This window comes from Sceloporus occidentalis, unplaced genomic scaffold (genome assembly GCF_023333645.1).
Source record: "Sceloporus occidentalis isolate IW3139 unplaced genomic scaffold, rSceOcc1.0.p SCAF_127, whole genome shotgun sequence".
NCBI classification, from domain to species: domain Eukaryota; kingdom Metazoa; phylum Chordata; class Lepidosauria; order Squamata; family Phrynosomatidae; genus Sceloporus; species Sceloporus occidentalis.
Window position 1 is genome coordinate 115383 of NW_028317107.1, and position 13820 is coordinate 129202.

General features: G+C 45.5%; 1 protein-coding gene across 1 annotated transcript in view; it reads left to right on the plus strand.

Moving 5' to 3' along the window:
- The window catches only part of HMCN2 (hemicentin 2), a 58017-nt gene extending 44470 nt beyond the window's left edge, over nt 1–13547 (plus strand). Inside the window, exons 58-87 of the mRNA XM_089498953.1 lie at nt 47–208; nt 292–405; nt 563–762; nt 892–973; nt 1083–1214; nt 1349–1492; nt 1847–2006; nt 2228–2352; nt 2533–2716; nt 2826–2923; nt 3967–4245; nt 4649–4839; nt 5276–5357; nt 5494–5630; nt 5742–5883; nt 5974–6118; nt 6208–6335; nt 7733–7903; nt 8273–8422; nt 8863–9000; nt 9249–9370; nt 9470–9707; nt 9919–9978; nt 10065–10184; nt 10385–10519; nt 11581–11709; nt 11841–12158; nt 12428–12547; nt 12707–12833; nt 13187–13547. Coding sequence (XP_089355079.1) covers nt 47–208; nt 292–405; nt 563–762; nt 892–973; nt 1083–1214; nt 1349–1492; nt 1847–2006; nt 2228–2352; nt 2533–2716; nt 2826–2923; nt 3967–4245; nt 4649–4839; nt 5276–5357; nt 5494–5630; nt 5742–5883; nt 5974–6118; nt 6208–6335; nt 7733–7903; nt 8273–8422; nt 8863–9000; nt 9249–9370; nt 9470–9707; nt 9919–9978; nt 10065–10184; nt 10385–10519; nt 11581–11709; nt 11841–12158; nt 12428–12547; nt 12707–12833; nt 13187–13547 — 4694 coding nt within the window. The remainder of the gene's footprint in view (nt 1–46; nt 209–291; nt 406–562; nt 763–891; nt 974–1082; nt 1215–1348; nt 1493–1846; nt 2007–2227; nt 2353–2532; nt 2717–2825; nt 2924–3966; nt 4246–4648; nt 4840–5275; nt 5358–5493; nt 5631–5741; nt 5884–5973; nt 6119–6207; nt 6336–7732; nt 7904–8272; nt 8423–8862; nt 9001–9248; nt 9371–9469; nt 9708–9918; nt 9979–10064; nt 10185–10384; nt 10520–11580; nt 11710–11840; nt 12159–12427; nt 12548–12706; nt 12834–13186) is intronic.
- Nucleotides 13548–13820: the final 273 nt, after the last annotated feature.

Here is a 13820-nt window from a genome sequence, read left to right on the forward strand (position 1 = left end):
GAGTTCCGTGCGAGGAAATTGAAGACGAGCCTTCTTTTGCGTGCAGTTTCACCCAGAATCCTCGGACCCAACCCGGAAGACATCAGTGCGGTCCTACACAGCCCCATCTCTCTAGTGTGCGATGTGCAGTCACATCTTAATGTTGAGATAACCTGGTACAAGGATGGAGAAATTCTTCTACCTGGAAATGAACTTCTTCTCATGCCAGGTAACAAACTGCAATTCTATAGCGGCTTTGAACATTTTTCTTTAAAAAAAGCTTTACTTACATAATGTTGGAATGTTTTCCAGGTGGTCAGGTTCTACAAATCGCTCGTGTTCAACCCTCTAACCAAGGAACCTACACCTGCAAGGTAGAGAACCCAGCAGGATCTGACGAGAAACTAACCAACCTTGTTATCCACGGTGAGTCAAGAATAAGGATAACTGGATTAAGATATGGCTCATTTTACTGCAAACATAGAGGGAGATTTAATTTGCCGCTCACGCTTGAGTAAAACGTTCCAAAAACTTTGCTCCGTGGATATCTGAATGGCTGAGATAATAATATACACTTTTTTAGTCCCACCCAGCATCAGAGAGCCTCCTAACGCCAAAAAGGAGACCGTTCTACGCCTGGGAGAGACCCTGACCTTACAGTGCGAGTCGGACGCTGTGCCCGAGCCCACAGTCACCTGGTATAAAGATGGGGACTTGCTTACAGAAGACAGCGGAGTCCTCATCCACAAAAATGGGCAGCACTTGGAAATCCGGGATGTGGAGGTAATCATCGATGGTTCCATGGCTCATGTTGGCCATGTCTTTGAAGCTGGCTGAAAGTACAATGAGCTGCTGATCTATGATATCACAATATTTGGAGGATGCGCATAACTAATGCTATGTCTATCTTAGGCATCCCATAAGGGGCTCTACACCTGCAAAGTGGCTAACGTTGCTGGAGAGGTTGAATTAACATTTACAGTCATCGTCCAGAGTGAGTACCATGATTAAGAAAGTAGTTGGGAGATTTAAGGTTCCTAAGGGTTTTAAGTTTAAATGTATGACAATTGGGAGATAGAATGTATCGGTTTTTCTCTTCACAGTTCCAGCAGCCATCACTCATCCACGGAATGAAACTATACAGTTGATTCTTGGGAATTCCATAGTCCTCTCCTGTGAGGTTGAAGGCTTCCCTCCTCCCAAAGTCACATGGCTGAAAGACGGACAGCCTTTAGGTAAGTACTTAGTCAGTGGTGAAAACACTCCCAGCGGACCCGCAACAATTACGCTTCTTTATTTTTTCATAGATGATAGATAGATGAATCTTGTAACAATGCAGGTATTTATTAAATATACCCTCTGTCTTTAGACCATGCGGTGGAGCAGGGGGTGTCTATAAGGGGCAGCCGTCTGCAGATCAGCCGGATCCAGGCCTTCCATGCTGGGCAGTACACCTGCATTGCCCAAAACCACCTCTCCGAGGCGTACAAAACCTTTCTCCTCTCGGTACAAGGTAAGCCACGCTAATTATTTACTCATTTGGTCTTTGGAGCAAAACTATGTGCACAGGTGACCATCACACCTATATGAGCTTGTTGGACACCCTACTCCAAAACCATGGGCATTAATATGCAGTTGCCCCCTGCCTTAGCGGCTTAGAGGTGTGTGATTTTGCCCCTTTGCGACATCACAAGTCAGGTACCTTATGCAAAATTCTGGTTCTTACCTGTGGTACTCTTTGATTATGACGTAAAGCAGAAACATCTTACAAACCTAAGGGACGTTTTTTCATTAAGGTTTATACAATAGTCATAATTCGATGTATGTAACATCAGAGACGGTTATATTATCTGTTTACCCATTGTAGTGGCTCCAAAGATCCTCAGATCGGAGATTCCCATTGAGCAGAACATTCAAGAAAAGCAAGAGGTGTCCCTGGAGTGTAAAGCTGAAGGGACCCCAGCCCCCCAGATCTTATGGCTTAAAGATGGAAGACCTCTGGATCCGATCTCGACGCCAAATGTTCAGTAAGACAAGCTGCCTCGCGGATATTCAATAATACGGTTAATTATTCAAATCAGGGCTTTAAAAGGGCCAATCAGAATGAGGAAAAACATATAGGCGCTAAGGCAAGAACCAATCACTGGAGACCGGTCAGGACTACAGAAGGACTGCCAGTAAAAGTGTACAGGGAGCTTGACCTTGTCGATCTGTATCTTATTTCTTATGTCTCTCTGTTGTTCTCCAGGGTGTCTGACGATGGCAGCGTCCTTCTTCTGAAATCTCTACAGCCCTCTAACTCCGGCCACTATATCTGCTTGGCGCGAAACGTTGCTGGAGAGGACACCAAGGTTTTTGTGCTGAATGTTTTGGGTGAGGTCAAAGGATATTAATCGCTAGCTGAGCCCAAATTTAAATGCTTGTGGCGGTGATAGCGTGAATTTGTGTGTTAATGTTTTGTGTGGCTCACCATCGACATCTTCTCTTGAGTCCACCTAAAGTTGACCTTTTTTTTTTTTACCGGGAAATCATACTTTAACTTTGTGCTCCTAGTTCCTCCGGTGTTTGAATCAGGATCTAATGTTTCGGAGGTACTCAGCGGTGTTCCAGGGGGGCAGGTGACATTGGAGTGTCACGCAAGTGGATCCCTTCCCATGCAGCTCACCTGGCTGAAGGACGGCATCCAGCTTCCTTCCTCGCGCTTTGTGAGAGTCTCCTCTGGAGGACGTATCCTCCGGTAAGATCATCCGCTAGATCCACAACCTTCTTCCAGTTCCTTCAATGGAGCCACTGGACATATTATGTTTCACTGTCTCTCTCTGCCATTTCTTCCCCCCCCCCCACAGTATATCCCAGTTGCAAGTTTCAGATGCAGGAACCTATACATGCGTAGCCTCAAGCCCTGCCGGGACCGCAGAGAAGAGCTTCATCCTGCATGTGGAAAGTATGTAGGGGTGTCATTGGACTGCGTCTGTGAAAATACATTGTCCTGGGCCAGGGCTTCTCAACTGCAGTCCCCATGAGTTGCCAACAGTGCGTGCTTTCAGGATCTCCTGAGATGGTCACAGGTGGACTTGGGGACCCATATTGAGAAACTTTGCTCCCGATGGCATTTCTCTTTCACAGTCTGTGCCAATCATTTACTTTTACTGGGGGGGAAATAGTCCACGAGTGAATCTGTAAGAGTATTTAGCAGTGATTGGCTTAACCCGGGCACCAAGGAGGACAACAGATTTTAGATAAAAAGCCGCCTTAACTCTGTGCTGAGTTTCATATATTAGTTATTAACAGAAAGAGTTGGGATTTATTTCTGGAAAACGCTGAGCTGACGCAGGGAGCATTCTGAGAAAAGCAGTCGACCGGTGGCTGAAAGTCTAAGACTTGCAAATGCCTCTCCCCGCTAGGGTTCAATCAATAAAGTACTCTAGATTCCAAGCGAGCTCGTAGTTTATACTCACCGTCATTATGTTTGTTGAAATAGTCATCTCTCTATTGAATTATGCATGATTTGGGGGCAAATTCGACTTGCTAAGGTTGGACCTTAATGAATTTGAACACCTGGACTTGCAACCCTCTATTATCTAACTTAAGCTTAATAGACCTTCGCAGTTCCCTTTATTGGAGTGCTAGCGATGGGTGTCAGTAAAGACTTTAGTGCAAATGTACGAGTGATAAGGTGGCCAAACATTGGTCTCCTTGGGTTCTTTAACTGTATATGGAGGAGTCTCTTCAGGAATAATGCACATTAAGCACCCGAAGCTCCTTCTTATGCAGAATTTCTAATTTGCTGAGCAATAGTATCAATGATTAGCATTCCACGAAAAACAATCATCAAACAAAATGTATTATGTTGAGTAATCGTTTCCGTCTTGGCACGGAGAGAGAGCTTTGTGACTCTTCTGAGATGAGTGAAGGCTGAAGAAGATAATATTAAAGGTCCGGGCCCCATTATATAGCGAAAGCACAGCTGTGATATTTTAATTGCAGGTTTGCCAGTGGTGGAGAGGTCGGAGAGCACAGAGGAGGTGACGGCGGTTACGGGGGCTTCTGTGACTTTCACCTGTGAAGCCCATGGGACCCCCCGTCCGTCGCTTTCCTGGGAGAAGGACGGAGAACCGTTAAACCTGCAGAGTAACCTGCTGCCGAATGGTCTGGGGAGCCGGCTTCATCTGGACTCGGTCCACGCGAGGCATTCGGGGCTTTATTCCTGCGTGGCCTTGAATGCAGCTGGGAAGGTCAGCAAGCACTTCCGTCTCTCTGTGCTTGGTAAGTTCTCATCATAGTCCGTGGGAACTTGGTGTATTTGCTGGATTAGAAACCGACCCTTATTATAAGATGACCCCCCCCCAAATTGTGAATCTTAATGATAGAATAGAACGAAAATGGCCTGAACACTTTCACCAACTCTCTCTCACACTTTCTGTCCGTACCTTCTCTGTTGACCGCGTCTTATTTTCCTGCAGCTCCAATTCTTCTATTGCCTCTTCTTGTTCCTCTGTCTTCCCTAACCCTAACTCAGAGACTTCAACATTCCATCGTCACAGAGGTCTCTTCTTCAGATGAACTCAAAGGCAGTTTTGTCTGCTGATAGCGTCACATTACAGCAGGACGTCTGATCTCCCCAAAACCCACTTATCACAAACATGTTCCCTCACATTGTATGTTCTAGAACCTCCAAGGATTGAGGGTCCAGCTTTACCAGCAGAGGTTTCGGTGGTTGAAGATGATCCCCTGGAATTAGTGTGCAACGCAGGGGGCATTCCAGCCCCTGAAATCACCTGGGAAAAGGATGGGCGCCCGTTATCCCGCCCCGACATAATTACTAGAAACGGAACTGTCCTCAGGATAGACGCAATGAAGGTATCTTGATTAAACTCTATGCTGCGTCTGTACCCCAGTGGGGAAGGTAGCAGGTGAGAGTCACGGCTTCATTTTGGCACCAGAAGCATCCTGTATGCTACTAAAATCTGTCAGCCCTAATCAAATAACTACGAGGAAACACACGAGGACTTGGGAGACATCCAGATCATGAGGTTCTGCCGCCGCCAAGCAGAGAATCGAGCGTAGAACCCTTTAAAAGCCAGAGAGGGGGCTGACACTTCTCGTTTCGATGACACTTAAACAGTAAATGGTCCTTCTAATAGGGTTATAAACCTAAATATGATGTCATAACATTCACCTATTGCATCAAAAGCCAGACACCTTTACAGTTTAACTGGGACCGCGATTTTCCATATTTCAGTTGTTTTTCTCGCATTGTAACGCTTTGCCATCGCGTCTGATTTATTCGCCACAGGCCGAGGATGCCGGAATATATGTGTGTCTGGCGACCAGCGCAGCCGGAAGGGATTCTAGGGCCGTCTGGGTGCGGATGAAAGGTGAATTCTTCTTTTTAGTGAAAGCTTCACTATATCAGTGAAGTCAAAATAAAATGTTACGTTCAAGCATATTGTGAAATCTGAATTTTCTATCTGCTTATCTACCTAAAAAAAATTGGTGCTTTCTCACCTCCAGTCCCCCCCAGCGTTGTTGGACCCAATGAGCCCCGTTCACTCTCGGTGTCCGTCGGAGGTCAGCTAGTACTGGAATGCAGAGTGGCAGCGGATCCTGCGCCTACCATCCAGTGGTTCAGGGATGACGTCCAGCTCCAGGTACAGAAGTGAAGGGTTGAACAGATAACATATGACACACATCTAAAAGGAACCATCGGGTGGACGAGTTCTTTTGTTTCTAACGTCCCTATAATGTTTCCTTTATGACAGGTGGATAGTCGGACGCAGATTTTGTCCAAGGGCCGATACGTCCAGATTCATAACCTTCAGGCCTCAGACACCGGGACATACGCTTGCGTGGCCACTAACCCAGCTGGCAAAGCCAGTTTGCACTTCATTGTGGAAATTCAACGTGAGTACCTAAACTTGATGGGGAAAGAAACCCCGTTGGCGGGTTTGTTGGGTTTTTCTCTCACCCCCAACCATATGCTTGGTCTTCCAGTCGCACCTCTGATTCAGCCTGGGCTGTCGGTGGTGAGCGCTGCTGTTAACCAGACAGCTGTGTTGCCCTGTAAGGTGGAGGGCATCCCCACACCCGCTGTGACGTGGACAAAGGATGGTAGCAAGCTCTCAGTGGAAACATCCAGGTACAGAAATGTCTTCTCCCTACACGTTGCAATGGTAGGTGCCTTCACAAGGACCACTATGGCTTCTAACTTATCACTTCCATCTCCAGGCTGGAGTTCCTTGCTGACGGCTCCCTGCGCATTCCGCAGACTCTTCTACAGGATTCCGGGTACTATCTCTGCACAGCCTCCAACACGGCGGGATTGGCGCGTCGGGGCATTGAACTACGCGCCTTTGGTAATCAGGATAGGGCTTTTCTCTTATCAGATTCTGCTTATGGGCAAGTGTTAAAAAAAATGAAAGGAAAACAAACATTTTTGAAAGAACAAATTAAACCCAAATGCTAGACTACATGTTTTATTATTATTATGATTATTATGTATTATTATTATGATTTATTGTTTTATATTGTTTTATATAGTATATGGTATACTGTTATCATACCATTAATAAATAAAACTAAACCTCAAGAGTGATTTTTTTCTATTGTAAAGGATAAAAAGGTCATTTTTTTATTTTTAATATTATTTATTTAGTAATAAATAAATATTTATTAGTATTTATTTAGGTTTCTTAGATAGCTCCTGGTGATTTTTACAAATCGTCAAGGTTTCTCCCACGGTTTATTAGTTATCTGCTCAGAAGCATAACATTGTTTTTATTGACATTAAGTAGAAAGAATTGTCTGAATGATATACTTAAAAAATGTTTAATGAACCTGGTATTATTTACAAGTGGTTGCGTTTGCTGTGTCTTGATAGTTAACGGAGGCTTTTCAGAATGGCAAGAATGGGGTCCTTGCACAAGGACCTGCGGACAGGGAGTCCAAGAAAGAGTCCGGCTATGTAAGAACCCACCCCCCGCCAACGGAGGGAGACCCTGTGCTGGCAGAGATGTGGATGTGAGGACCTGCAATTTACCTCTCTGTCCAGGTAATGTTCATTTTTTTTAATGTTGAATTTGGGGATTATTGTTTAAAAGTGTTTAAAAATGGCTGTTTACTTGCCAGATGGATTTGAGATCCCTGTGAATGAATGTTGGGTATGCTACAGGTATATACGTTAGAATGATGCGTTCTATACTATTACAATCGTTTTACTATTAACCCACCTGTCCTACTGGCGGTAAAAACCCAGCCGGCATTGTACTAACATAATTTCAGAGAGAACCATGACTTGATCGTTGGATTGTGAATGCGGTCTGGTTGCCCTGACACTCATAGGGTAAAATGCCTCGTTCCTCACTCCTTAAATAGTTACGCTCCATATACATTGCGGTGTTACATCACATTACCTAGACCTTCTAAGGATATATAATAGGGTTATATTTCAGCGCAGGTGAATATGCAAATATTTAGTGATCTGAGTTCTTTTTCAATACAAGTCATTGACAAGGAAGCAGCTTACAGAAAATATACGGACCAGGAAGAAACTAGAAAATACCCATAGTTTTTTGTTTTTTTTATTTTGTAAGAGGAATATGATCCCCGTGGGTGTCTTACTCAAGTCTCTTCATGAAGAACTATGTTTGCATGCCAATAATCTCTCCCTTTAAGACAATGTAGCCCCACGCTCCATGTTCTTCCGGTTTTTGTAGCTATCACACCTAAGTTCGCCCTTTTTCTTTGCGCACAGTGGATGGATCGTGGTCACTCTGGGGCAGCTGGTCTCATTGCTCGTCAACCTGCGGAGAAGGTTCCCGCCAGCGCACCCGCTCCTGTTCCTCTCCTCCCCCACAGAACGGGGGCAAAGCATGTGCCGGAAAAGACGCGGAAACAACCGCCTGCCAGCTACCACCATGCCAAGGTATTACTTCCAAGAAGACGTGAGCATGGTCTGCAGTTGGACCTTAAAGACCGATGTTTGTGGCAAATGCACCGTATCACCTAACACGTTCTCATAATTAGGTCTTTAATAAAAAAGCATGATTCCTCCCAAAAACCCTTTTTCACTTTGGAGATTTACTAAAAATGTACATAGGAAAGTGAAAAAATAAAATTGTATTCATTTCTGAAAATTACTTCTATGGCGTCCAGTTTGAACTCCAGCTGATGGCCCTTGTTTGTCTTTTTTTTGGAGCAACAGCAAATATATTTATTGTCATCAAAGCCAATTTGTGTTTTGCTTTTTAAAAGTTTTTTTTCTTCCACTTCCCTGTGTTTTATCCTCGGCCAGTTGTCCCTTCCCGCGTCCGTGCCAGCCTCATCGGAATAATTAACGACCAGGATTTTGGGATCTCCTCTCTCAACGCCAACATGACCGAAGACCCCTTGTCTCGCACCACTACCATCACAAGCAGCATCGAGAACATCCCACCCAGCGTGGGTAAGTGACAGCGTCTTCTTACCAATACCACCCTGGCACAATCATATGGCCATTTAACCATTGAGACATGGTTCAATATCTCCAGAAGTTTAGAGTTAGTGGTCAGGGCAGGAAGATTCGCGCAAGTCAGGGCTGGCAGCAGGCAAGAAATACAGAGGTCAGAAACATGAGTATAAAGACGAGACTAGAGAAAACTAGAGATAAATGTATCAAAACTTGGCAAGTCAACACTCAAAAAAAGACAATGATGTCAGATGTTCCCATAGGTGTGGCTGCTAAGGGAATACCCAAGAGAATAATATTATGAAAACTCCCTCTGTGTAACGTCTACATTGTGCAAAACCAACATTAGCGACTATGTGCTAATTCACAAGTTACAAGAAACCGGAGTTTACGGCATAATCACCCGTGATTCACTGAAACCCTTTCTTCCTTGATAGGACCTCTGATGAAGGTGCTGGTCTCCGTGATCGCTCCTCTCTACTGGACAGCGGCTTTTCCCCAAGACAACGCGGTTAACGGGTTCTCTCTGACAAAAGGTGTCTTCCGGAAAGAGTCCCTAGTGGAATTTGCTACAGGTGAACACGCAGACTAGTTTTGCCCTTCTAGGGGTTTTCTTCAAATGTTTCCTTTTAGAGTGAAACGGGTTAAAAACGCTGGGCAGCTGACCCTGGGGGGCACACTGCCGACCATATCTCCCACGTCTATCCATTTTGTGATTTGGGCACTGATTCGATCCCTGAGGGGTAGCAGGACAACCCAAATATCATTATTGATGGTTTATGTTGACCATTGTTATTTCTACCTTCCCCGCTATATGTTTCAGGTGAGCTCCTGCGCGTCACGCACATCGCTCGGGGTCTGGATACCGACGGGATCTTATGGTTTGATATTGTCATCAATGGATTTGTACCAGAAACAGTAGCCTCTTCAGATGTGGTCCTCCAGGTAAATGTTCCCAAACACGCCATGTTAAAGAAGTTTCACTAGATCCTGCTTTTGGATATAACCTGTCTTCTCCTAAACATGTCTCTTTCTGGTCTGCAGGAGTTCGTTGAGACCTACATACAGACAGGGGCTGGTCATATAAATGCCTTGACATCCCCCACCATTGTTAAAGACGGCACTTTCCTGTCCCTTCGTTGTAATCACACAATAGAGTACAATCCTACCTTGGGTCGTCAACGCAAACTCACACAGCGGGTACACGTCAGCTCCATCAGATCTTCATACCTTCCAGGATCGGAAGAGCTTCACTTCCAGCTGAAAGCCTCTCTCCGGGAAGGTAAACCTCTCATTTATACCTCTCCAGTTGCAGTTGGGCGCCTAATTCTATGCCTCATTCCACTTGAGTTTTTTGTGCCACTTGGTAGGACCTGGTTGAGAACACGAAATCTCATTTTGCTCGGTTTCCGTTCATTTCCATTCAAGATAAGACATTCTTCAAACTACAATAACCTAGTTACTGATAACTCCGGCTGTACTTTCTTTCGTAGGGGTGAACGGTGGAGCCTGCCCTGTGGGGTTTGTACAGTCGGCAGATTCGTACTGTGCAGGTAGGGGATGAGGCTTCTTTGTTATAGTGAGTATTTGGTAGAATGTCACCTTGGAATTCTTACATTTTTTTTTTACACCATTATAGATGAGGATGAGTGTGAGCGCCACACTCCCTGCTCTCACACTTGTCACAACATCCCGGGTAGTTTCACCTGCTCCTGCCCGGTGGGATACGCTTTATCATCGGACAACCGGAACTGCAGGGGTAAGATTGTAATGTAATGCCAAGTGCCACATTGCTTATTCTATGTGTTTAAACATACATTGCAATAATAAACCAAACACAATTTCCATAGGCTGGTGGCCAAACTAGGATTTCCTATGGTACCTGGGCTAATATTATGGTTACTTTCGTATAAATCCATTGTGAGAATACCAGTCCAAGTTCTTTTCATTCATTTTCAGATGTGAATGAATGCAGCCTGGGAACCCACCAATGTCCAGCGGGGCAGGAATGTATAAACACAGCCGGATCATACCGCTGTCTCTTGCGCTGTGGGCCTGGTTACCGACCCAACTCAGAGGGAACCGCTTGCGAAGGTAAGACCTTGGCCAGTGAGGAAGGTTATCAGTGCCATTACTTACCCAAGAGATAGGCAACGTGGCCATTCCAGCCCCAGGATGGAGTTATAGTATGTAAACAACTTAATAGGGCCCAATGACACTTTCTGGTACTTGACATCCAATAAAAATTGACGAGACGGTATTTTATCTATTACATGACATGTCCTTCTGTCAATTCTAGCTCCAGGGCACCATTCACTTACTTGACAACAGTTACTAACAACATTCATTCACAACTTTATCTGGTCCCCTTGAGGTCCAGTTTTAGAAAACTACCATGTTCCATGTGTACTGTTTCCAATACTCCATTTATAAAATAGTGATTTCCTTGAATAATACCTTGATTTGGAGATTGTCTGCGATGTATGGATCACCTTAACCTATTGTATGAATAATATATATTTATTGGCGATAAGCAGTCTGAGCCCTCTTTTTGTATATTAGATGTTGACGAGTGTGCCCAGTCGTCACCGTGCCAGCAGAGATGTCTCAATACCATCGGCTCGTACAGATGTGCTTGTGATCCCGGGTACCAGATTAAAGGAACTCGCTGTGTGGGTCAGTGCCATCTCGGAGTTACCCATTTATATTCCGCGGTTACTTTATATTCCACCTCATATATATGAGGAAAAGCATTTTGGACATGTCTGGATATATACTGAGCCTGTTGGCAGCCAGTTGTGTTTTAAGCCTCTATATTGTTGGGGCACTTGGCCAGGCAAAGACCCTGGGATGAATATTTGTCCCCTGGAGTAGGAGTAGTCCCTTTATAAGCAATGTATACATTCCTCCTGCGCTCAATTTGGGGTTTATCCCTTTCAGACATTAACGAGTGCCTGAGAGGTGTGTGCCAACCCCAGCAACACTGTAAGAATACAGTCGGTAGTTACCAGTGTACAGACACCTGCCCGGCGGGCACGACTCGCTCAGAGGCTGGAGCCTGCACCGGTGAGTGAAGACACCAGGTCCTTTACACTCCATCTTCTGGCCATCCTCACGCTTTGAAATATAATGTGACATTCTTCATCTCTCTCCAGATATTGATGAATGCCGAGATGGTTCTCACCTGTGTCGCTACAACCAGATCTGCGAGAACACTGTTGGTGGATATCGCTGTTCTTGCCCCCGTGGCTACAGGTCCCAAGGTGTTGGAAGACCTTGCCTTGGTACGTATAATGACCATCTTTTTTAGCCTTAAATTACAAGTGGATTTTAGGGAAAAGCTGAAAAAGTTTAAGCAAAGATGATACATCTATACGATGTTAAGCGCAACCTCGTTCTTCCTTTGTACCCCCAGACATTAACGAGTGCCAGCAGGTCCCCAAACCCTGCGCATACCAGTGTCAGAACGTGGCAGGCAGCTACAAATGCCTGTGCCCGCCGGGAAGGAATCTTCTAGGAGACGGCAGGTCCTGCGCCGGGCTGGAGAGGCTTGGAAACACCTCAGCCTTTGGCCATGCGGGAGCTCAACTGGAGAACGCTCTGAACAATGGAAGAATCCATGGAAATAATATATACACCTGGCTGTCCTACAGCCAAAACAGCAACTTGATGGGGCAGAACAACCCTGCCCGCTGTCCCCATGGGTTTATGCGAAGGAATGGGATATGTACAGGTGAGAAGGGGCCATAGTCCTGTGGCAAGACACCAAAGTCAACTCAATGTCTTCTACTTTAATCCTTATCTTGTGTGGTTTTCTTTAGTTCTGTTTGTTCCCCTGTCTGTTGTCTGTGTTATTACCCCGCTGCCAATACTCCAACTTTGCTGGATCAATGCTACGTATCTTTCACGGCGCTTCCAGAATAAAGTAAAAAAAATACCCCCGACCATTGGATACAAAGATCAGAAGCCTAGTGTGGTGACCTCCGTGTTCCTTGCGTTTAGATATAGACGAATGCCAGCAGCGCAGTCCCTGCCAACACGAATGTAGAAACACAGAGGGCAGTTATCAATGTTTGTGCCCCGCTGGCTACAGGCTGCTTCCCAACAACAGAAACTGCCAGGGTAAGTACCTGGGGCTGTAAGTCAAGAACATGAGAACACGATAATGCAAGATTGTTTTTTGCATTAAAGCAACCTTTGTTCAAGCAGGGCCAGATCTTATATTAGATTGGTTTAGTTTGATTTAACGTGATGCTACTTTGATTGTCTCTCGTCCTCCAGACATTGATGAATGTTCAGAGCACAGAGTCAGCTGTGGTCCCAACCAGATGTGCTTCAACACCAGAGGGGGGTATCAGTGTCTCGATACTCCGTGTCCCGCCACGTACACAAAAGGTCCAAGTCCGGGGTAAGGAGCCGGGGGCATTTGAGGAAACGCCGTTTGCCGGATGATTTACGCGACACGCAATTAATTACAATACCCTCGCGGCTACTTGTGCCGCGGGTAATACTTTGTGTCAGCTGCCAGCCTGCGTTAGGCGGATGAGCTGTGAGTTTCTTTTCGCACCTGGGACGATATTAAAACAAACCATGTTCTCTGTGTTCAAACCGGCCAAACCGATTTCACCTGAGTCTCCCGATGAATCGATGGAACCCGTCGTGAAATCATGCAATGCGTGTTACAAAAGTTGCAGCAAATATACGAAAATATCTCTCTTTCATTAATTCTTGGCTTTCCGTTCTTTGCCATGTTTTCTGTAGGACCTGTTATCGGCGTTGCCTATCAGACTGCAGCTCTGGTGGACCCTACAGCCTTCAATACAAGCTTCTGACTCTTCCTTATGGCATTCCCGCCAATCATGATGTCATCCGGCTTAGCGCCTTCTCGGAGGGGGGCATTCTCCAAAACCAGACTAGCTTCACCGCTCTTGAGCAGGACTCCAGCACCCATTTCGCTATCCGCGATGACGGAGGTCACGGCATCATCTACAGTTTGAGGCCGTTGGACAACTCAGGGGTTTACAGAATGAAGGTCCAGGCGGTGACGCACAACGAACAGCAGGGGATCCGATATCAAAGCATCTTCATCATTTTTATCTCTGTTTCCCCATATCCCTACTGAAAACCCAACAGCACCTGAGTGTGTGTGGGTGTGGGGGGGTTACGAGATGCTTAATTGTGCGCTTTGGTGCCAACCAGTGTGAACGTTCCATGCCAGGTCATAATTAGACATCTTCCATCATCTCAACAAAGACTATAGATTGAACCGCAGGCCCAATAGTGATGAGGTCACCACAGCGGACAGAACGAAAGAAGGTCATTCTCTCGGAGCTTAAATGGAAGGAGGACACGTGTAAAAAAAAAGGTTGGAAAAGGTAAAATGGGAGAAACGGGT